Raw genomic sequence first — 24,850 nt, 5'->3', positions numbered from 1 at the left:
AGTAAGACAGTTTACAGCTGCAAGGAACGTGGTATACACCAAATAGGTCTAGGGGAAGTGGTTGGCCTTTAGTGGAGCAGGTAAGGGATGCCAATTTTCTGTATGGCCTGTAACAGGAGGTCAGTATAATGTTTTTTTAAGATTTTGGTAATTTTTTCCGAGGTGCCTCGGATGTAGGGAATGGTGATGGATTTAGAGTAATCCTTGTTGGGGGGGGGGGGGGCTGTGGTTTGTAGGTTTTAATATTTTTTGGATTTTTTGAGGGGAGTAGCCATTGGCTGAGAAAGTGTTGAGGATGTGATTTAGTTCAGTGTTTAGGGCCATTGTTAGAATAGATTAGTTTATCCCTGTTATATAGTGTTTTCACCACTCCATATTGTTGTGAGAGGGGGGGGGGGGATTGTTGGTGAATGTATCTGCCTGTATGGGTGGGTTTTCTATAAACTGAGAAAACCAAGGTTCCATCAGGCTGATGGGTGACTAGTGTGTCTAGGAAAGGGAGGCTGTTGTTTTCCTCAGAACCAGGTTGAACTAGATTCTGGAGCATTGGTTGTTTAAGTGTGTTAAGAAGGAGAGGAGTGTTTCAGAGCCATGTGGCCAAATAGCGAACACATCATCAACGTAGCGAAGCCATATGATTGGTTTTTGTGGGGCAGAGGCTAAGGCTTTTTCTTCAAAGGTCTCTATAAAGAAATTGGCCAAGGGTGAGGAGAGTGGTGAACCCATGGCTGTCCTCTCTATTTGTTTGTAGAATTTTCCCTGCCAAACAAAATAGCCTGAGTTCATTGTGAACTGAAATAGGGCTGAGATATCAGGAGAAAAGTTAGCTTGGATTAGCTCTAAAGTTTCCTTGAGTGGGACATTTGTGAATAAGGAGGAGATGTCAAAACTGACCATTATGTCAGTATGTTGGAGTGTAAGGTTTTCTATGCTGGCTTTGAAGTGGGTTGAGTTTTTTATGTGTGATGGTGTGTTGCCAGTATAGTGTGTGAGGTCTTTGGCCAAATGTTTAGCTAATTTGTATGTGGGGGAATCAATGCCATCCACTATGGGACGTAATGGCACATTTTTTTATGTATTTTGAGGAGTCCGTAAATATGGGGGGAGGGGGGGTATGGAGTTAAACAACTTTAATCTGTTGGTAACGCCTACAGGCCAAGAAGTGACTTTCTTAAGAAAGCTGTGAAGCTCTCCAAACCTCAACAAACTTGGTTGTATGCAACTACCCCAAATTTGGGAGGCTTACATCAGCAGACCATCAGCTCAACGGCCAAGAACACCTCAAAATGCCCGCTAGAGGGCACCATCAGGACTTTTAGGAGAACAATAGCTTCATCTCTTCATTCTCATTTACTGTGTTGCATTGCCTACGTGCACGTGCCTTTTTTTGTAAGTTCCTTTTGAAGATGGCAACGTGACGTTGCCGAAATATCGGAAATATTTATTAAAGTATAATTTAATTTATATTCGTATCTACGTTGTTCAATTCCTTAAGTGATTTAGTAAGACCTATGAGAAACTCAAAATTGAGATGAATAGTCAAACAGTCAAGTACATTCCAAACTCTAAATATCTGGGGATCACACTGGGCAATATCTTGACATTTTGTCAGCATCTCACAACACTTGCTGCTAAACTGGAATCCCACAACAACAACATCATTTAGAAGTTTGCCAGCCTTTCAAAGAGAATATGCAAAAATCATGAACAATCCCCAACTTCCAATCCACACTGATTTGGAAGCAACAGGATGTGACAAGACTCAGATCCCAACATCTCTCCTTGAAAACTGCAGAACAGCTGATCAATGAAGGATTTAATATTTCCGATGCTTGGAAAAAAGATTGAAACAATATGCCAACACTGTTCGACAAAAAAGTTATAAAGGATCCAATTAGTCAACCATCTGGTTTGATCTCTCTCATCATACCAGGCAAACAATTAACCATTTTTGAACTGGACAAGGTGTGGCATGCTTGCACTCCTGGATATCAATTCAACCCTGGCTTGAAATGTGGAGCATCAATCCAAATGATGACCCACATTATGTATGAATGCAGCTTATGAGCCTTCCCTCGCATCCAATCAGACCTGCTTAGCATATCAACAAAGACAGCTGAGTGGCTGATGAATTTGGACATAAATTTATGATACAAACGATGACTTATTTTGGTTAATGTTTACTCTTATATTTTATATATTTTGTACTGTTCTCTAAGATTGTTTTTAATTTTAATTAAACTTGCTTTGTATCCATACAATAAATAAATAACATGCTAGTATTAGCTTCAGCATCACAGTTATCCTCTGAATTGCAGCTGTATTTTCTCTTTGAACTTCAGATTCCTATCCACAATAACTCCAAGATCTCTAGCCTTGTCAGTCTCTCCAAACATAATTCACCAACATAATATGCCATTGTAAATCTTATCATGGCAAAGTATACAACTTTGGAGATACTAATATTGAATTGATAGCCGTTATCATTTGCACACAGTTCCAGACTATTCAAATCATTCTGTAAGTGCTATATAGCAGTAGTATCCCTGATTGCTTTGCCTACCTTTGCCTCAGCAGCAAACAACTGAACCTCTCCTGTCAGGTTTTTCCTAATATCATCAATGTATAGATTGAACAACAATAGTCCAAAGATTAATCTCTGGCATACACCATTGGTTACCTTAAATATGGCAGATTGTCACTTCCTCGTATACTACTTTCTGATACACATTTCTCACATGCATGTGAGAAAGAGAAAGTCTATAGATGACAAGTTAATGAATCCCAGTTATTATACCTTAACATCATTATCAGTTGCTCTCAGACTTTTATGCTCCAAGATGCTTGATGGCTACACTGATAATCCTTTATAAAAATCTATTATTAATTTAGGTTTCACCTTTCCAATTTTAAAGGACATCAAAATTTAAATGTGTTTCAGCAGTGAAAATTAACAAGTTGTATGTATCGTAGTTTAAATGTTTTCCAGAATTTCCATAAATATAAAAATTTTTTTAAATTAAATTCAGTGTTGTAAATGCATAATGGATGTTCAAAAGTAAAGCAGTCATAGACCTATGTGCAAGACTACCTACTGATTAAATCACTGGGAAATTCAATATTATTTGGAGAACAGTATACTTTTTTATTTAGTTTTTCTGATTAAGTTCAAATAAAATAAATAGCAGAAATATTTTACCTTGTAGACTGGTTTAGAAACCGGTTGATTGGGTCTGATCTTTGTAACTTCACACAGTTGTTCAGAATTGAAATCTGTTGTTTCTTTCCAGGGATTATAATTGGGTATTACAATCTTTTGACGCACTTTAAACCCAAACTGGGTTTCTATAGCTGCGTATGAGCAGTACTGAGTTGCATATGTCACCTAAAGAAAAGTTTCAGATATAAAATTCAAAATCAGATTATTTGGAAAATTAGAAATTATTTATACCTGAAATTATTTTAAAATAAACTTTGAAATATTCAGGTAAATTTACAATTTTTTAATCCTTATAAAAAAGATTATAAATATTTCTGATAACACAATTTGCCCTAAAATAAATATAAATCTGCAGAAATCCTTTTAATCAATAGGTGATTCCTAAAGATTATGTCATATGTCACCTAAAGAAAAGTTTCAGATATAAAATTCAAAATCAGATTATTTGGAAAATTAGAAATTATTTAAACCTGAAATTATTTTAAAATAATCTTTGAAATATTCAGGTAAATTTACAATTTTTTAATCCTTATAAAAAAGATTATAAATATTTCTGATAACATAATTTGCCCTAAAATAAATATAAATCTGCAGAAATCCTTTTAATCAATAGGTGATTCCTAAAGATTAGAATAAAATAAAGTAAAATGAAATTCTGTTATTTAATTAAATTCAAATAATTCCATCCAAATACTGTAAATACCAAAATTAACTGCAATGATTTTATATCTTCGATCATTTTTGAGAAGGCAGTCAGCTTTCTATGGCGTGTGCGCGCACACACACACACACAGTCCTCTCCCAAGATTATTATTATGATTATTATTGACACCTCTAAGGTGTCATCACATAATAATCATAATAATAATGGCTGATATGCCTGTGTGCAGGATGAAAAACCCAAATCACGTATTACTTATTAATCATAAGTAATACTTGATTCGTGCATCATTATTACTGCACTGTCAGAAATCCAGTAATGGAATAATATGGCCATGATTGTGTGTGTGAATGTAAATTGAAAGCAGAATGTATGGAGAGAGAAATAGAACTGCTGAGAAAGGAGATAGAAGGAATGAAAACTGAGTTGAAAAGGATGAATGGAGATCTTGGGGGGACAGAGAGGTTGGCTAGTGTGAGAGGAATGATTAAAATAAAAAAATAAAACTAACATGAGAATAAGTGTAAGAGAACAGCATTAGGGAGGACAGTGAGAGAATGGGAGGGACAGGGGATGAGGAAGCTACAGAAAGCTGAGAGTATGTGGAAGCAAGGCATCAGGGAGCAAGGGAGAGAGAATTTTTTTTTTTTTTATAGTGAAGCATGTGAGATATCCATAACTATAGAATAACACATATGCCACAGTAAATAATTTTTTTATTATGTAAATATTTAATCTTATGTATCATAAGACATCATCAGTGCAACTATCATACAACAACAGGAATTGAATTCAAAAAAATGGTGCTGTGCATGCTTAAATTGACATTCCTTTACATGTACAGTCACACGTTCATGGATTAACACTATTGGGCTGAAATTAAAATATATCAGATAATTATTTAATACAACTGAGGATAACACTTTCCCAAACTTTTGGAATAGTGAGACATGTGATTAAGATTAGGTCTATGAAGTAAGGCTTCATAAGTAAGTAAGTAATGTACAAGGATAAAAAACAGTAAACTAGCAGATACAGTCTCTCTTCACTAATATCCCTCACAAAGAGACAATAGAATTGTTAACCCAAAATTTTCCACTGGACATAGTGTAATGATTCAAATTTGCAATCATATCAGGTTTCTTCTCATGGAAAGATAAAAGATATAAACAAGAGGAAGGAACAGCAATGGGCTCACCCTTATCACCTAACTTAGCTAACTTTTTTCTTGAACACCTAGAAGATAAAATTTTCGCTTTTGACCCAAAACCAACAATTTGGCTATACTATATCGATGACGTCTTTGCAGTTTGGAGTCACACAGAACCTGAACTCTACTCATTTCTACTCAAGTCTTAGTAAATGGATATAATCCAATAACAACCCAAAAAACAATTAAACACCCTCTACAAATCAATCCAGACAAGAAAAAGCCCACAGGACTTCCATACCATATATTAAAGGCATCTCTAAATGTTTGGCAAATATTATGAAAAAAACATCAAATCATTGCCACTTATAAACCCATCACCCAAATTGACAACTTGCTACCTTCTCCCAAAGACAATACTCTCACCAATGATGCTACCTGGCATATATGAACTACCATGTTCATTTAACTTGTGTCTTACTTTGGACAAACAGGAAGATCTATAAATAAATGTATCTCTGAACATCAAGATCACATCTGCCTTATCAAATCTCACAAATCTGGCCTTGCACAACATGGAATCAAAAACATTAACCACAGGATCCAATGGCAAAATGCTAAGCTACTACATAGATCCATATATAATATAAACATGAACATTTATATAAAGAAGGTGATGAAGCCTTACTTCACAGACCTCATCTTAATTGGAACAACTGTTCAAGTTTGGGAAATTGTTATCCTCAATTGTATTAAATAATTATCTGCTATATTTTAATTTAATTTAATTCATTTTAATTTCAGCCTAATAGTGTTAATCCATGAACATGCGGCTGTACATGTAGAGGGATTCCAATTTAAGCATGCACACTGCTGTTTATTGAATTCAATTCCTATTGTTGTTTGGATAGTTGTACTGATGATGTCTTATGATAAATAAGACAAAATATTTAATAAAAAAGTTATTTACTATGGCATACATGTTATTCTATAGTTAGAGAGAGAGATAGGGGCAGAGAACAGAAGAGAAGAAATTAAGAAAGCCAAGAGATAGAGAGATGAGAGGAAGGAGGGAGAGTGGGAGAGAAATGAGAAACAATGGAAGCTGTAAGAGTCAGGGATGCCAGTGAAAGAAGAATGAATGAATGAATCTGTTCAGAGTGTCATGTATGAAGATTAGATGATTTGAGATGTGCAGAGTACAGTGCCAGAAGAGTGCTTATCTAGTGTAAAAACAGAGAGTGTGGCAATGGCAGGGAAGAGCAGTGATAGTGTAGATGAGATGATAGTAATAGTTGGTACAAATGACTTGAGAGGTAGTGTGAATCATGTAGTGTAAGATCTGCGGGTGATGTTAGAGACAGTGCAGCAAAAATGTGTCCTAGGAAAGATAATGAGCATGTTGCCCCAGTATGATAATCCAGAGTGTGACTAATGAGATGAGAGCAAGAATGTGCAGGAAAAGAGCTCTGGAATATGTGGATGCATAGAGTATGTTTGAGGATAGAAGAGAGCTGTATGCAAGAGAATGATTACATGATTACTGAATGCAAAAGGGCAGGCATTTGGAAAGACTGTTGTTTTCTGGGCAAGTGTCAAAACAGGGAAACTATTGTATAGGTGAAGTGTTGCAGGGATAGCCTCATGTGAGAATAGTGACCTCATGAGAGGGATATAATAATACTGGCAATACACTGGTTTTTCTGTATATAAATGTTAGAAGCATTAGGAACAAAGTGAATGAGTTTATATCATTGATTGACTGCAAAGGTTGGGGAGACTGAGTCGGGGAAACAAGGTAAACTGAGGAGGATGTTCTAACAGGGATAGAAATCGAAGAATATAGCATATTTCGGCAAGATAGGGAAAGTAAACATGGTGGTGGAGTGTTACTCATGATAAGAGATGAATTGTGCCCTCTCAGGGTGGACAATCACAATCGAGATAACAGGAGATAATACTAATAACTTTGAGAGTATATAGTGGAAGACAAGTGTATATACAACAAGATATTTAGTGGGATAATGTTACAGACCAGGGAATATAATTGGTGATGAGCAGGAAATGTTTAGGCAAATTAGCTTGGCGAGTGCAAAGTAAGCGATCATTATGGGGGACCAACTCTAGATATAAACTGGGAAAAGGAGACAGCATGCAGTAATAAGGGAATTGAATTTTTAGATTTCTTGTGGGGCACTTTCTTAGGAAGAATATGGTGGAGGGAACATGAGGATATAGCATATCTTCATGTTCCCTCAGGATCAAGAGTTTTGGATTTGGTTATAGCATCAGAGGATCTGATTGCAACTGAGATGACATACTTGTGTACCATTTGTGAGAGCAATCATGTATTTTTGACTTGGAGGATGAATAGGCATTGTGGAGATATCAAAGCAGAAAGAATGCATGTGGAATTATAAGGAAGGTGACTATCATAGAATTTGAAACCAGCTTGCAGCAGTACAATGGATGAAAGAATTTAAATGAAGAGGGGTGATTAGTACATGGGAGATACATAAGAAAAAAATGTCAACAGAAATGGGAAAAGATATTATGGAAGGCATATAAAGAGAGAGAGAAAGAGTGGAGAACAGTTGCACAAGGAAGATAAAGTTCAGGCTGGAAAAGTATTGTAATTAGAGAAAAATTAGAATATGAGAGGAGACTGACACTGCAATCCAAGGAGAATCCCAAGGAGTTTTTTCCACCCAGCCAGGATTTTTACTTGGCTGGTGAAAATGGAAATCAGGTGACTAAAGCAGATTGACATAGTTGAGGTATTTAATGATGACTTCATTAGAGTGTTCCATCCTGTTACTGCAGGCTTTAATCCTAGAAGGATAATGAGTGGTGAAGTGTTAGAAGTGAATGAATAGGATATATTCCAAATACTGAGTATGGTAAATGTTAATACAGCAAGGGGATGGAATTTCACCACATGTTTTATGGGAATGTGCCATGGAACTGAGTATGCCATTAGCTTGGCCAATTAATGAGAGTCTTGCAACAGAACAGGTTCCTGGAGAATGGAAGGAGGATAAGATAGCACCATTACATAAGAATGGTGGTAGAATGGAGATATCAAACTATAGGCCTGTTTGTACTTCTTACTGGAGTTCTTAAGATTTTGGAGAAATTGGTAAGAACTCGTATGCAGAATTAGGTATATGAAGGTAATATTTACAGGCCAGCATGGATATGTTAATGGGTATTCTTGTTTTAGTAATCTGTTTACCTCTTACTATACAGTAACAAGAGCGATGGATGTAAGGTATACATTGTCATTTTTTTGGATTTTTCAAAGGCATTTAACAGGATGCCACAGACAAGTTGATTTTTAAGCTGCAACATATGGGTTTGGATATCAGGTTAGTCGATCGGATTGGACTGGGCACTCTGATAGATATCAGAGAGTTGTATATGGGGGAGCAGCATCATGGAGTAGGAAGGTTACAAGTGGAGTTTCACAGGGTTCAGTATTTCTACCCTTACTATTCAATCTTTATGTCAATGATATTGTCACAGGACAACAAGAATGTTCAGTTGTTTGCAGATGATGTGAAGCTTGAGAAGGATATTAGTAACAGTGCTGATGTTTTTGCTCTTCAAGAGGATTTCGATAAGCTGGAAAGGTAGGCAAATGAATGGGGATATCAATTTAATGCAACTAAATGTAAAGTTTTTTGTTTTTTAAAATTTGAGATCCATGGATGGAATGCTTCATACTCACTTGGTGGTGTTATTATTATTACGTGACACCTCCAGGGAGTCCAAAGACTCAAAGGACAAGGGACCATCCCTGGAAGTTGCAAAAAAAAAGGTGGCTCACCACCTTTTAAAAGGTAGTAAGTTTTTTGCATGGAGATTGGTAGGAGTGTGGTATGCATTACCTGAGAGGGTGGTGAATGTGCAGACTGTGGATGAGTTTAAGGAGAGGTATGATAGACTTTGTGTTGACTAGTGTTGATATTCCATGATGAGTCTTGCAACTCCATGGAGGTCAGGAAAATAATAATAATAAATCAAGTTTTTTGTAAAGTTGAGGAAAAGCTACAATGAAACACATGAAATGCTACAAACAGCCTATGATGATGAAACTGTCCATAGCAGAAGCATTTTCAAGGGATAGAGAGGATGTAAAAGCTGACACTCACAGTGGATGGCTAAAATCAACCTCCATCTGTAGAATTTCTTCTCCTTCTTGATTTCAACTTCATCTCGTTATCAAGAATACTTCAATGTAGGAAATCTATCCATTATTTTCTTGGTCTATCGTCTTATCTTTTTGTATTTGTTTCCAGTCTTTTGCTAGTTTAACTATTCTTTTTGAATTCGTTCTATTAATAAGTTTATTCCATTCTGATCTTCTCTTTGTTATCCATTTGTTTTTTTATCCATTTAATCCATTATGGATTGTAACCAGGATTCTTCATAATGAAGAATTCTCTAGAATCTGACATTCTCTATAATATGTGAAGAAAATGTGCAGTTTACTCATAAGAGACTGTTGACTGATACACAGAAAAACAGAATGATAAATAAATGTGAATAAGGAATAGATAAGTTAGATAAACTGTCACAGGTTTGGATAAGAGAAAAATCAACAAATTGAAAAGATCAATCATTTGCACTTAAAAAAAAATTCAGTGGTTATTTGTTTCCCCACCCTTTATTTTTTTGACAAGTTTTCAGTTATATTTACCAAATTTTATATAAAAATTTATAAGCATACTATCTTACAAAAATTCATCCCTAGAACTTGAGTAAAAGTGTGGGTGGTAGGGATACGAGGACTAGATTTTTTGCTTGGAGAGTGGTGAATAAATAAAGTGGGGAGTTGAGCAAACTAGATGTAAATAAGGCTGTGGGACTTGATAATATATAACCACATATTCAGAAAGAATGTGCCAGGGAGTTGATGCCGGCCATGACATATTTTTTTTAATACGAGTCTTGCACTCGGTCAAGTTCCTAAGTAGTGGAAAGAGGTCAAGATTATGCCACTTCATAAAGGAGGTGATAGAACTCAAGCATCGAACTATAGGCTATCTGTGTATTAGGTGTTGTAGTTACTTGTGAGAATTGGATCCAGAATTAGGTTGACAACAATGGTATTATCTTTGATGGACAGCATGGATTTACTAAAGGGAGGTTATGTTTTATAATCTACTTACTTATTACAATAAGGTGACTGCTTCCATGGACAGAGGAGAAGGATACACAGTAATATACTTAGATTTCGCAAAGACTTTTGATAGATTACTGCAAGATGAGTTGATAGTCAAAGTGAAGTGGATGAGGTTGGATATTAGATTGGTGCATTAGATTGGAGACTGGCTATCTGATAGGTATCAACAAGTTGTGTATGGGGGGGGCAATATCCAGGAAAAGGAAAGTTACTAGTGGTGTGGCTCAGTGGGTCTGTTTTAGGGCCATTGCTGTTTAACTTGTATATTAATGATACTGGTGAAGATTTGGATGGAGATATTCAGTTGTTTGCCGATGATGCAAAGTTGGGACGAACCATGAAGAGTAGAGAGGATGTTGTGGCCTTACAAGAAGACTTGAATAAATTGAGTGATTGGGCACAGGAATGGGGATGTAAGTTCAATGTTGCAAAATGTAAGGTTTTAAAATTGGGAAAACAAAAATGGGATGCAGAATTTATGCGTAGTGAGGATATATTGTCGGTGGTGGAGGAAATAAGAGATCTGGGGATGACAGTGGATAAGGATCTGAAATTTAGGGGACACATAGCCAAAATTGTGAAGACAACACAAAGGCTTCTGGGAATGATGCGGAGGACACTTACGTGTAGAAGTAGGGTGATTCTTGTTCCATTGAATAAGGCTTTTATTAGGCCACACATGGACTATTGTGCCCAGATTTGGTCACCTGGTTTTCAGAAGGATGAAGAGATGTTGGAGAGGATCCAGAGGCGACTGACCAAGGCAGTTTCTGACCTCTGGAATGTTGAGTATGAGGAAAGATTGAGAAGATGCAACTTGCAGAGTCTGGTGGACAGGAGGAGGAGGGGAGATATGATAGAGACCTACAAGCTATTAAGGGGTTGTTATAGAATCAATGCTGGAGAGGTTCTACAGAAAATAGTGAGAGATCAGGGGAGAACCAGAGGTTATCCCTGGAAGCTGTATAAAGAGGATGTGAGTAGGGGAGTGAGACGCAGGTTTTTTCATGCAGAGTTGTGAATGATTGGAATGCCTTGCCTGAGAGTGTGGTGTCTGCAGAGAATTTGAGTGTGTTTAAAGCACGGTATGATGAGCTGTGAGTTTGATAAAAGGACCTTCTAGATGAGTCTTTGACTCCATGGGGTCTTGGGTAATAATAATAATAATAATAATAATAATAATAATAAATGAAATGGGTTGCCAGACTCAATTGTGAATACTTTATCTGTTAATGGTTTCAAGAAGAGGTATGATAGATATTGTGTGAATAGTTTGGATCTCATGCAATTAGTCTTTGAACTCCACAGAGGTGCCTACGCAATAATAATAATAATGTCCTTGTTTTTATCAGTATTTTCATGTAATACAGTGTCTATCAAATTTAATAACATTTATAGTTTCTTTTCACATGGTTTCACTCTTCAATAATAGATTTGCTTTTAATGAAGAGTGTTGTTTTGAGAAGTGAATTTCGTGTAAGTGTATTCACTAGTAGGGAACTATAAAGTAGGTGTTTGTGATAAACTGCATAGGAAGCTTACATCTGTGTTGTGGTATGAGAAACTACATAGTAGAGAAATTAGTATTCTATGGGAAGTTGTCAATTAATCAATCCTATTAATTCCAATTACCAGCTTATCATGTGGTTTATCAAAGGCCTTTGAAAAATCTAAATATACAACTGTATATGCTTCTCCCTTGTCCAATTCATTTGTCACCTTGTTATAATAGATAGATTGTTAAAGCATAATCTTCCTTTAATAAACTCATGCCATTCATCAAAGAGAATGCTACTGTTATCAACCCATTTTTAAATCTTGTTCCTCACTAACCTCTCCATACGTTGAAATATGTTGAGTATATTAGCGTATAATTCAAAGCCTTAGTCAGTGATTTTTTATAATTATGCATTAGTCAGTGATTTTGTTTTTATTTTCCAATTTTTTTCCAAGAAAAGAAAGAAAGAAAGAGAGAGACAGAGAGAGAGAGAGCAAATCTTCAGTTTTTCATCTGATCTCATTCAATATAACAAGATATATGAAGCAGGTGGCACCAAAGTGGGAAAAAAAAAGTGCAGTGAAACATACTAGTCACATATTGCATATAACATTTTCAATCAAGAAACAGCATTTAACAGTAAAAGCACATACAATTCTTTGAAGAAAATTCATTGCAAGAAAATTCTTTGCATGGAAATATTCTTCACAAGAAAATTGAAATAATATTCTAATGATACATATACATGAAAAACAAGCACAAGAGAAGAAATATTTTAGAAAATATAGTTTATTGCTGTATTTCTGAAAAATGTGTCCAAAAATTATCTATACATCTTTTATCCACTACAAAAAGTCAACCAGGAGATGTAGAAATATTGGGGTTGTCCCATTTTACAAGGGGAAACTTATTTTCAGGATACCAGGTTTTCATAAGTTTCTCATTTATTTATTTTTTTTAGATCTTCATTCCTCCCCTCAGTTACAATAAATCCACAGGAAAAAGCACAATTTATTGAATGGTTTACTCAAACAATATCAAATAGACAAGTTATCTTGCTTAGGACTCATTACAACAGATCGGGCCATGAAGACCAACCATACAAGTTAGGTATAAACAAAAGTTTATGTAAACAGGACGTGTAAAACACAAGAAACAGGCAGGGCGACCTCAAAGATCTGAAGGCTTCTAAAATATGTTGAGCATATTCGACAGGTGTTTGTTCAAAGTCAACACAAGTCGACACGAACTGCATCATGTGAGTTAGAGTTGCTATGTTTGACAATGCATGATGCATTACAAAAACATTTGAACTTGCATCCTTACAAGTTGCAACCCTCACAAGAGATTATGCAAGATGATAGGGTCAAAGAATTAATGTAGATATGTTGCAGTATTTCATTATGATCTAGATGTTTTACAAATCACTAATGATGCTCATACTAAATGATTGTAACTTCATTACTTTAACAATAATAATAATAAAAACTGGGTTTTTTTGTCTAAATTTACCCAACTGATAATTCTATGCATGTTAGCAAATATTTCATTTAGTATCAAAGTTGTATGGATACTTTTCAGACACCCTGTACTATTTTACATAGATTTTACTTAGCTTTTTTATGTTTTTATTTGATATAAAGTGCAATTAATATTTGCATTTTACTTTTATTAATTAATTTTTGAAGTGTTAATTTTTTTTTTTACTTAGATACTACAAGCTCTATAGATGGGATGTTATTATTATTATTATTTTTTACCAATCAGTTAGGCAGAAAGGTACCAAATTTAAGAATGTTTATTTATTTAGGATATGATAAAGAGATTTTGAAGGCTATTATTATTTTTATATTTTATTATTTTACATGTATATTAAAGAAAACGAGGGTAAAATTGCATAAACCCTTTCATGATGAAAATCAGCTTAACAAAATATTCCTATCTGAGGCTGAATTACTAGACTTCACCTTATTTCATACTATGAGACAAAGAATTTTTAAAACTGATATTTGATAATATTTCTCTTTTTGGCTTAAAAAAAGTAATGTTAGGTGCATGTTTCCAAAGTGAAATACATGGTTTAATTACTTCTCTAGCAATGGCGGCCTGTACATAAGCACTGCGACACTGCAGCATCCCCAAGGAAAAAATGAAAAAATTTAATTTTATTTGTGTTTATAAATAATAACAATGCTTACATTATATAAATGCAGTACAACATGTTAAAGGTTACAGCTTATGTTCTGACATTGATTGAGTAGTTAATAATTGGTGTTCGATTAACGCTTTAGATTACGAAATAAATGCACTGCGATCTAACGCCGATGTTCGTTTGCTCTTGTCATTGCACGTTACATCATTCCCAACCGTGACTGCTCAAATGGCAGTATATTTTTAGTATGCTTACGCGCCTTATTTCTGTGAGATATGAAACGTTTATTATTGGTGCGTGTGCGTGGTGAACTATTTTTTGTAAATCTTATTTTATTTTGTTAAAATAACATATATTTATTTATTATAGATACAAGGTTTAATTATGACGAGTGTCACTGTTGAAAATATGAAAAGAATTATATTTTTTCAATTATCGTTACACGAAACAAATGCACTGCAATCTAACGGCGATATTCGTTTGCTGCCGTTGCACGTTACGTCATTAGATACACTGCCGCTTGGGCAGTGTATCTTATGCCTGTGCTCGTTATTTCTGTGAGATATGAAACATTTATTATTGGCGCATGTTCATGATGAACTATTTTTTTGTAACTCTTATTTTATTTTGTTAAAATAACATATAATTATTTATTTATTATAGATACAAGGCTGAATTATGATGAGTATCACTGTTGAACATATGAAAAGAATTATATTTTTTCAATTATCGTTACATGAAACAAATGCACTGCGATCTAACGCCGATATTCGTTTGCACTTGTCGTGGTGAGGATGAAATATTTTTAATAAAGCAATTTTCAATATGTAAATTTATTTATTAATAATTTCGTTACTGATTAGAAAAAAAAAGTTTTTTTTTGTTGTTGTTGTAGATGCAGCACCCCCACTTAAAATTTTCACAGGCTGCCACTGTTCTCTCGTGAAGGCCAAGTTCTCCCCTACATCCTCCAGTATAACTCTTCCCATAGAGTATGCAGTGTCCCATCGATGTGTCCCAAACCTCAAGACCTTACATTTTGCTGCATTAAACCGAAACCCCCATTCATTTGCCCATATATCTAGCTTATTCAAATCCTCTTGCAGGACTACCACATCTGCACTATTGCTAATAACCCTTCCCAGCTTCACATCATCTGCAAACAACTGAATATCCCCTTGCAATCCACTGACAATGTCATTGATTATAAAGGTTAAACAATATAGGTCCCAGTACTGAGCCCTGTGGAACCTCACTTGTAACCTTCTGCCTCTTTAATATTGCTCCACCATACACAACTCTCTGATATCTATCGGACAGCCAATCCTGAATCCAGTTGACCAATCTGACATCCAGACCCATGTGCTGCAACTTGAATATCAGCTTATCATGTGGCACCCTGTCAAATGCCTTTGCGAAGTCCATAAAAATGGCAGTATATGCCTTTCCCTCATCTAATGCTCTTGTAACTTTATAATACAAGGCTAGCCTATTGCTAAAACAAGAGCGCCCCTTCACAAATCCATGTTGACTCTCACAATTAACATTACCCTCATCTGCCCAATGCTGTATACGGTCCCTCAATAGTTTCTCCAAGATCTTACTAACCACTGATGACACACAAACTGGCCTATAATTAGACATTTCCAGTCTGCTACCGCCATTATGCAATGGCACTATCTTACCTTCCTTCCATTCCATGGGCACCTTTCCTGCAGCCAGACTTTCACTGAAAAGCCAGGTCAAAGACACTGTCAGTTCCCTAGCACATTCTCTCAAAACTCGTGGTGAAATACCATCCAGTCCCATAGCTTTACTGACATCCAGAGTACTCAGTATTCGGAACACACTCTCCTGCACCTCTAAACCTCAAACCTGCCCTATCCCTCTAAGTATTCAAATTGACTCCTCCAGGATGAAATACTCCAATAAAGTGTTCATTGAAGAATTCCACTATGTCCTCTGCATCAGTCACTCTATTCCCATTTTTATCCCACAATGTCATTCTTCCACAGTCATTTCTGTGGAAGAATGACATTGTGGGATAATGTCATTCATATTTCCTTAGATCCAAGGAAAATTCCCTATGATTTTCCTTGGATCTAAGGGCCAATTTTTTCTCATATTCCAGTTTCACCTTCCTTACCATACTAGTCACTCCCCTGGCCTGTGTCTTATATTCTTCATGCATCTGTTCTTCACCTGTCTCCTTATATTTCTTCCATAGCCTCTTTTTTGCATGCAGTTCCTGTTTAATATTGTTTGTCATCCACTTTACTCCAAATTGTGTCGTCTTCTTCACTCGTGGAATACAGCTTACCATTGCTGCTAACAAATATTCCTTCACAATTTCCCAAGCACTAATGATATCCCTTCCAATTCATCCCTCCATGAAACTTCTCCAAGTTGACATCTAAGACTATTATAATCACCTGCTTTATAATTCCACATATGTTCCCGTCTCTAGATACTCCTACATGTCTATTCGTTTTCCAAGTCAAAACCATATGGTCACTCTCTCACTTCAACTGGTGGGAGAGATGTCATCTCAGTTATTATCAACTCTTCTGATGTTATAACCAAATCCAAAACTCTTGAACCTCTTATTCCCTCTATTACATGTTGCCTAAGACATTTGTCCCTCAAGATTTCTAGAAATTCCATTCACTTATTGCTACATGCATCTTCCTCTCCCCAATTTATACTGCTGTAGTTAAAACCTCCCATAACAATCATTCTTCTTGCACTTGCCACACTCAACTGTCTCAACATCTCCCGGTCCCTACTCTCTGTGTTCCTTGGTCTGTAGCAACACCCCACTAAATATCCTGTCTTGCCAACCTTATATTGAATTTCAACCTTAGGGGACATAGATTGGGAGGAGGAGGAATGGTCATAGCCAGGGAAGGAAATGGAATTTATACAGCTGCTGAGAGATAACTAAAGGGTGGGCCAAAAGATAGAGTAGGATTTTACATTTAAATAACTTTTTTATTCATGAACCAATTTCAGTGATATTACATACAGTGAATGTCTAATATATGGAGATTTGATTAGATTAGGTATGGAAGATGAAATCTTTCAAATGAGCTCCATTTGCTGCCTTGTAAAGTCAGGCTCTTTCGATTGCATTGTTCACAACAGTAGTTAATGTTTGAGGATCTAATGCTGGAATTTCTGCACGGATATTCTCCTTGAGCTTCTCAAGTGTACACGGTTTGTTCAAGTACACACGCTCCTTCAGATGTCCCCACAGGAAGTAATCGGGGGCTGTAAGGTAGGGCGAATGTACCAGTCAATTAATCTGGGAATTTCTTGAAAATATCTGCTCACCGAACAGTTGCCTCAGGAGGTTCATTGTTTTGGCCCTGGCTGTATGGCAAGTTGCCCCATCCTGTTGAAACCACATTTAAGGATGATTTTCCCCTGCAAGACATAAAAAATTGTCAATCACATCCCGATATCTCTCACCAGTAATTGTCAATGTGCCACCGTCTTCAGTTTCAAAGAAGTAGGGTCCGATAACTTCCTGCGAGGTCACCCCACACCAGATGGTGCATTGGGTAGTGTGCAGATGGTCCTGATGAATTATCCTTGAATTTGCAGTACCCCAGAAACGACAGTTCTGCTTACTGACGAAGTCATTCAAATGAAAATGAGCTTTGTCAGACATGATAAATTGATGAATAAATTCATGGTTTTCTCTGGCTAATTCTTGGAAGCAAATCACATAATTTCGGCGCTGATGGTGGTCCACGGGTTTCAGATCCTCCACCAACTGTAACATCTTTAAATCATTTCTTAAAATTTGCCTGAAGGATGTTCGGGACAACCCTAATTCCCTAGAACGTCTTCTCGTTGATGTTTGTGGTTCTGGTTCTAACTCGTTCAATGTTTTCTTCATTGCGAGCCGAACGTGATCTGCCAGTAGGTGGAAGGTTCATCACGGAACCCTTTTCCTCTAAGTGTTGCATTAGTTTCCAAATCATTGTCGCTGAGGGTCGATCTCTGACTTGGAAATGGCAGTGGTAAGCTCTTTGCATTAAAATAATGGACCTGTTATTTTGAAAATAAAATTCTACTAGTTGTTGTTCCTTTGTGAAATTCCTCATGATCAATCTCCCAAGACTCAGTTATAACATGTACCTGCAATAAAATAAATTGAACTATTAACAAAAAAGTTATTTACATGTCAAATCATACTCTGACTTTTGGCCCACCCTGTACCTGAGGCAGCATGTAATGGAGAGGACATGAGATTTGGGAATGCTAGATCTAGTCATCAGAAAACTTAACGGTAACCTATCTGACTATGCTGTCCTTGCTTGGGGGAAGTGATCATGTAGTCTATGTTTTACTGATATATAGGAGACTGCTAGATATGCAGATTTTCAGTTAAGAAGGGATATATGTGGAATTACAAAGTAGGTGATTATGACAAGTTGACTAGTCAGCTTTCAGCAGTGCAGTGCATAAGAATTTGAAAGAGAGAGAGAGAGAGATGTTTGTGGTAAATGGGGAAGTGGCCAAGGGGTATTTGAAGAAAGCAATATCAAAATATACCCAGAGTCAGAAGGATAAATAAGGAAGGAGTCAGATGAACGAATGGCTTCGTTAAGTAAGAGTTGCAGACAAAGAAAAAGTTGTGGTGGAATATAAAGTAAAAAGATTATCAGCATGCACATGAGCAATACAAGGCACAGGCAAGATGAGTGACCATATGATAATGAAGGCCAAAGCTAATTATGAGAGAAAGCTAGCTGATGAGGCCAAAAGAAATCATAAAGAGTTCTTTTGCTATGTGGCAAGTAAAAGGAGGAATGACTATGGAAGGAGGACTTACTGATAATGGAAGTACTGATAATGGAGAGATAGCAGTGGAAAACCAAACAGCTGAATTAGTGAGTGAGCGTTTGTAGGAGTGTATCATCTAGGTGATGATGTGACAATGCCATGATATTGACTGATAACAGAATAGATGTTGAAGAACTTCAGGTGCTTAAAATATTGCAGAACCTCAATATGAACACAGTCATTGATTGGATGGCTGGAAATTAACAGTTCCTCTGATTTATGCCTCACAAAAAAAATAAAAAAATAAAAGAGGGCAAAATAGTTCCACTGCACAAAGGAAATGCCAAGACAGAAGTAGTAAATTATAGGCCATTATATCTTAAGGACAATTAGAGCAATTATATCTCAGGAGTGGTGGTTAAGGTATTGGAGAAATTTGAAAAAGTCAGAATTCAACATGGTGTTGTGAGATATAGTTCTTACCTTAGTAATCTGCTTACTTTGTATAATAAAGTAATAATGTAGCTGGATAAGGGAAATGGCTATTCAGTGATATTGCAAAAGCATTTGACAGGATTCCATATAGAAATTGAAGCAAATGGGGATGGATATGAATCTGATGGTTTGGATTAGAGGATGGCTGATAGGTAGATATCAAAGAGTAGTTTATGAATTAATTGAGTCCAGGACTGGTGACTGGTGGTGTACCACAGTACTCTGCACTTGATCCTCTGCTGTTTGAATTGCACATCAAGTGATATAGTGTTATAGGAAATGATTTGGCTGGAAATATTCAGTTGTTTGCTGATGATGCAAAACTGTGAAGAAAGATAGCAAATGAAGATGATGTAGTGATCCTGCAGGATGATTTAAAGAGACTGGCAGTATGGGCAAAGGTAATCCAGTTCAATATGAAGTGTAAGGTGATGCACTTTAGGAAGAAGCAATCACAAGCTGTGATTGCTTGAACTGAACTGCAGTAAAATTATGAGGCTAGAGACTTGGGGGTTATTGTGAACAGGATGTTGAAGTTTAGAGGGCATATTGCAAAGGTAACCAAAACAACGTCATATTACATGGTTGTTGACAGAGGAATAGGAAGGTTATTGCTCCCTTTATAAGGCTTTAATAAGGTTTCATCCTGGACTACTGTGTACAGATCTGGTCACCTGAGTTCCATGAAGATTAAGAAGTGGTAGAAAAGACAGCAAGTTACAAAGATTGTGGCAGGTCTGCGGAATGCTTGCTATGACAACAGATTGAAGAGCTGTGGGATTCAAAATCTAACTAATAGGTAAAAAAGGTGAAACATGATAGAAGCATAAGCAGTTTTATAGGCCTGACACTGAAGACTTTTCAGTACGTGGCATGAAGGGAGAGAATGGCCATCCACGGAAATTGTGTAAGAGTGCAGTTAGCAAGGGTGTTAGGACTAAATTTTTTGCCTGAAGGATGGTGAATGAGTGGAATGGGTTGCCAGAGATGGTTGTGGGTGCACTGTCAGTGAATAAATTTAAGGATAGGTATGATATTCATACCTATCGATATAAGCGAGTCAATTAGAATGCAAAAGCAGCAGGTGAAAGAACTGATAGTGGTAGCAGGTACAAATGATTTGAAAGGAAACAAAATGGCAATGAATGAGGATGTGAAGGAATTGCTTGAGGTAGCAAAAGAGAAGAGTGAGAGAGTTAGGATGGTGAATCTGTTGCCATGGCATGACAGTGAAGAGTATAGAAGGAGGCCATAATTGCTAACGACTTTATGCATGAATTATGCAGTATGAGTGGTGTGGAATTTGTGGATGTGTGGAATGAGTTTGATGGGCAAAAGGATTTATATAAAATGTATGGTTTACATTTGAATGGATTTGGTGTATGGAGACTTGAAAAGGTGTTGTCGAATGTAGTGGAAGTGAATGTGCAAAATCAGGGAAACTAGAGTTATTAAGGGGGGGGAGCAGATATGCAGACTTTAAGGAGACAGTTGAGTGTGTGAATGTGTGCAATATGCCCAAGCGAGTAGGAAAGATCACGAATCAGAATGGGACAGTTAGTATAAGGCATCAAAATAAGGATGGACAAATTGGCTTCTGCAATTCATGTATACTAATGCCAGAAGTATTAGGAACAAGAAGGAAGAATTTTTGGCCTTGGTTGGTACTTCCAGATCACACGTTATGGCATTAGCGAAACTTGGCTGACAGAAGATAACACAGCTAGTGGGATTGAATGTGAGGGGTATGGTGTGTTCAGGAGTGACAGGGAGAATAAAATGAGGGGAGGAGTGTTACTGATGATAGCTGATGAGCTACAGCCAAGGAGAATAGAAGTGGAACTGCAGAATAGAGAAAAGAGCACATTTGAGGCTATTTGGTGTGAGATTGAAACTAGCAGAACAAAATATACAGTTGGGTGCTGCTATAAACCAGGTGATGGAATAGATGGTGGAGATAGTATGCATAAGCAAATAGAAGAAATGAGTGGAAGGAGGGTAATTATTATTGGCGATTTCAACTATGGTAACATTGATTGGAAGGAGGAGAGGACACATGGGTGGAAGGAATTTGATTTTATGCAGTTATTAAGGGATAACTATCAGCAACAGCATGTAATGGAAAATACTAGTGGTCAGAGAGTGCTTGACCTAGTAATTGCATCTGAGAATTTGGCTGTAATGAATATGACCACGTTGCCACCAATCGGTGAGAGTGATCATAGGGTCTTGACATGGGAGGTGGCTAAAGGTGTGGAATTACAATTAAGACAGGGTACATGTGGAATTATCGGGCTGGAAAGTATGACAAGCTTAGGAGTTTGATTGGTTTAATGCCATGGCATGTACAACTGCAAGGGCTAGAAGTTGATAGTGCATGGGAGGCGGTTAAGAAGTGTTTGCATGAAGCATGGCTGACTGTATACCTAGAATCCGAATAATAAATCAAGTAGGGGTTAAATGGATGAATAACACCATTAAGCTTGAACTGCAAAAAAAAAAAAGAAACAACTATGGAGGGAATTTAAGGAGAAAGGTGACCGGCAGGCACATGAACAGTATAAAGCGCAGGCCAGAAGGGTAACGAGTGTGGTAAGAAAAGTAAAAAAGGATTACGAAAGAACATTGGCCATGCAGGCTAAAGAGAATCCCAAACAGTTTTTTTGATATGTTGCAAGTAAAAGAAAAAATGTATATGGCAGAATCATTTTAAAGAATGACGATGGTAGGGAGGTAACCGAATCAATTGATATAGTTGAATTACTGAGCGAGCACTTTGCAAGAATATATCATCCAGGTGGTGACATTACAGAAATGAATGAACCAATAGATTATAAGGGAATTGTGGTGAATGAAGTGGAGGTGAACAGTCTATTGCAAAACCTCAATGTCAATACATCTGTGGGATTGGATGGTATACCAGCTTGTGTCGTACGTGAAACGGCTAAAGAATTTTCAGTACCCTTGACCATTTTGTTTAATTTGAGTCTCGGGTCTGGGTTAGTTCCGAGGGGGTGGAAAGAGGGGGAAAATAGTTCCACTGCATAAAGGAGGTTGAAGGTCTTGGAGAAATTAGTCAAGAGAAGAATACAGGATTGGATAGATGAAAATGGGATACTGTATGGGGGACAACATGGTTTTGTGAAGGGTAGATCATGCCTCAGTAACTTGCTCGCATTTTATAACACAGTGACGGCTGAACTGGATAAGGGTAATGTGTTTACAGTGATTCTACTGGACCTTGCCAAGGCCTTTGACAGGATACCACATGGAACTCTAATCAGTAAACTGGAGCAGATGGGGACGGATAGGAGGGTGGTTTATTCAGGAGTTGAGTCCAAAAGATGGCTTGTGACTAGTGGTGTGCTGCAGGGTTCTGTTCTTGGACCACTAATTTTCAATTTGTTCATTAACGATATAGGAAAGGATCTGAGAAGAAGTGTTTACTTGTTTGCTGATGATGCAAAGTTGAGTAGAGCAATAGTGAATGCACAGGATGTCAAAATTTTGCAGGATGATTTGGATAGATTGGAGGACTGGGCTAAGGAGAATGGATGTCAATTTAATGTGGCAAAGTGTAAAGTTATGCATTTAGGGGTGAAAAGATTAGCAGCAGTATATCACATTGGTGGAACCGTACTCCAGGAGATTGATGAGGCCAGGAATTTGGGAGTGTTGGTGGATAGGGAGTTGAAGTTTAGGGGGTACATCGCAAAAGTGGCTAAATCAGCTCATCAAATCACTTGGCTTCTGAAAAATACTTTAACAAGCAGAGACAAACAGGTTATTGTTCCTCTGTATCGAGCCTTGATAAGACCCCATCTAGACTACTGTGCCCAGATATGGGCTCCAGGGTTTCTTCTTGATGGGGACGAGGTGGAGAGGATTCAGAGACGAGTGACCAAGATGATAGCAGGTCTGTAGAATGAACCTTATGAGAACAGGTTGAAGATTTGTGGGTTGCAAAAATTGGTTGATAGGTGGAAAAGGGGTGATATGATTGAGACATTCAAATTACTGAAGGGTTTCTATAAGATTAATCCAGAAGATATTTTTGAGAATAGGACTGGTGGTGGGAGGACTAGGGGCCAGACATGGAAGCTGGGCAAGAATGTGGTTAGCAGGGGTGTTAGAGCTAGGTTTTTACTTGGAGAGTGGGGAATGAGTGGAATAAGCTGCCAGAGTCAGTTGATGGTGCTATGACCGTGAATGAGTTCAAGGCGAGGTGTGATAGATACTGTGTGAATGTCGAATAGTTGTTCTTGACATGATGTTAGGGCCTCCCTCGATGAGTGTGTCGACTCCTTGGAGTTGCCCGAAATAATAATAATAATGATAATAATAATATGTATTGTGTGAATAAAGATTAGTGTGGGTGTCCTGCAATGAGTCTTCTAACTTCATGTATAGTAATAATAGCAATAATAATAATAATAATAATATACACTGAGTGATTACTTTATTAGGAACAGCTTCCTATTTAGGAAAATAGACTGTTTCAGAAGATGCTGAGTCATGTGGCTGCAGTTTGCTATATAAATCAGGCAGACAAGCATCCAGCAGTTTTTTTTTTTTGTGTGTATGATTCATCAGAATGGGTAAAAGGCATGACTTAAGTGACTTTAAGCATCATATAATTGTTGGTGCCATAAATTAAAGATCCCAAGAAATTATATTCTTGGTATATTCCTTTATCCAAGTGTAAGCAAACAAAGTTTGCACCTGAAGTATCTTCAAGACTGGACAACTTGTACATAGAGGCTAATGACTTCACATCACTTGCCTTAGTATCCCATAATTCAAAGCACATATTGTTAAGTTCTGAATGAAACTAAAATTAAGTTAATTAATGTTTCCTACAGACTTAACATGGGTTTACATTTTGAATCACATATTTATATATCGGATATACTAATTTCTTGTAATTTACCAAAGTATTACTAAATTGAGGATATTTTCACTACTTTATGTTATAATGTAAAATATTGTAAATTGCTTAAATGCTTAAACCTTGCTGCTTTTGTGTAAGTACTTACAAATTGCTGGGAGAAAAGATAATCTGATTAAGTAAAAGTGGCCGGAATCTAAAAATGTGCTACAAGTACACGTGCACCCTTTAGGTAAGCACGCAGTTCCCCCCCACACACACACTCCGAAGAGCACGCTAGAATTCCGTGTGTGGCGCTTAGTACTGGGTGATGTAGGGTGACATGGAAAAAGGGGAGGAGAAAGCGATGACGTAAAAGAAAACGGTAGCGTGCGATTTAAAATTTGCTGCAGCGCCTAAAAAATTCTCTTATGCTCTTGGACTCTGGCTCTGGCGGGCTTACTTGTGTGTTGGAACCCTCTCATCCCCCGCTTTTCAACGCGGACTCGAGACAAAGACTGAGGAACTATGCCGTGAAATTCATAAAAGTTTACCGGTCAGCGATCAGCCCAGCAGAAGGAAATCTCCAATGTTTCCAGAGATATCATTACGATGTTGTGCCAGTTGACCAGAGAACAACGTATGCCTACTTTCGGCAGCGGAGATAACTACAGCTCAGACCTGTGAAGAATGCCTTAGAAAAAGAAGAATGAACCAGGAATCGAAAATGATTGTCCAGTGAAGTGGCCAAACAGTTCCACAGCAGTTGGTAATGTACAGTCTATGTTTTTATAAGTAATTGTGTATAAGAAGAAAGTTTGTAAC

The 24,850-nt window shown here is 37.0% G+C and overlaps 1 protein-coding gene across 3 annotated transcripts in view; it reads right to left on the bottom strand.

The window, feature by feature from the left end:
* Positions 1 to 24,850, bottom strand: part of LOC150100720 (uncharacterized) — a 217,321-nt gene that overhangs the window by 136,471 nt on the left and 56,000 nt on the right. For all 3 annotated transcript variants that reach the window (XM_090402097.1, XM_090402100.1, XM_090402098.1), the window contains exon 4: positions 3,200 to 3,385. In XM_090402097.1, coding sequence (XP_090258223.1) covers positions 3,200 to 3,385 — 186 coding nt within the window. The remainder of the gene's footprint in view (positions 1 to 3,199; positions 3,386 to 24,850) is intronic.

This window comes from Typopeltis vanoorti, chromosome 12 (genome assembly GCF_054136105.1).
Source record: "Typopeltis vanoorti isolate ZY-2024b chromosome 12, IOZ_Tvanoo_1.0, whole genome shotgun sequence".
Classification (NCBI taxonomy): domain Eukaryota; kingdom Metazoa; phylum Arthropoda; class Arachnida; order Uropygi; family Thelyphonidae; genus Typopeltis; species Typopeltis vanoorti.
Note: the sequence above shows the minus strand (reverse complement) of the source record. Positions and strands in the feature narration are given on the sequence as shown.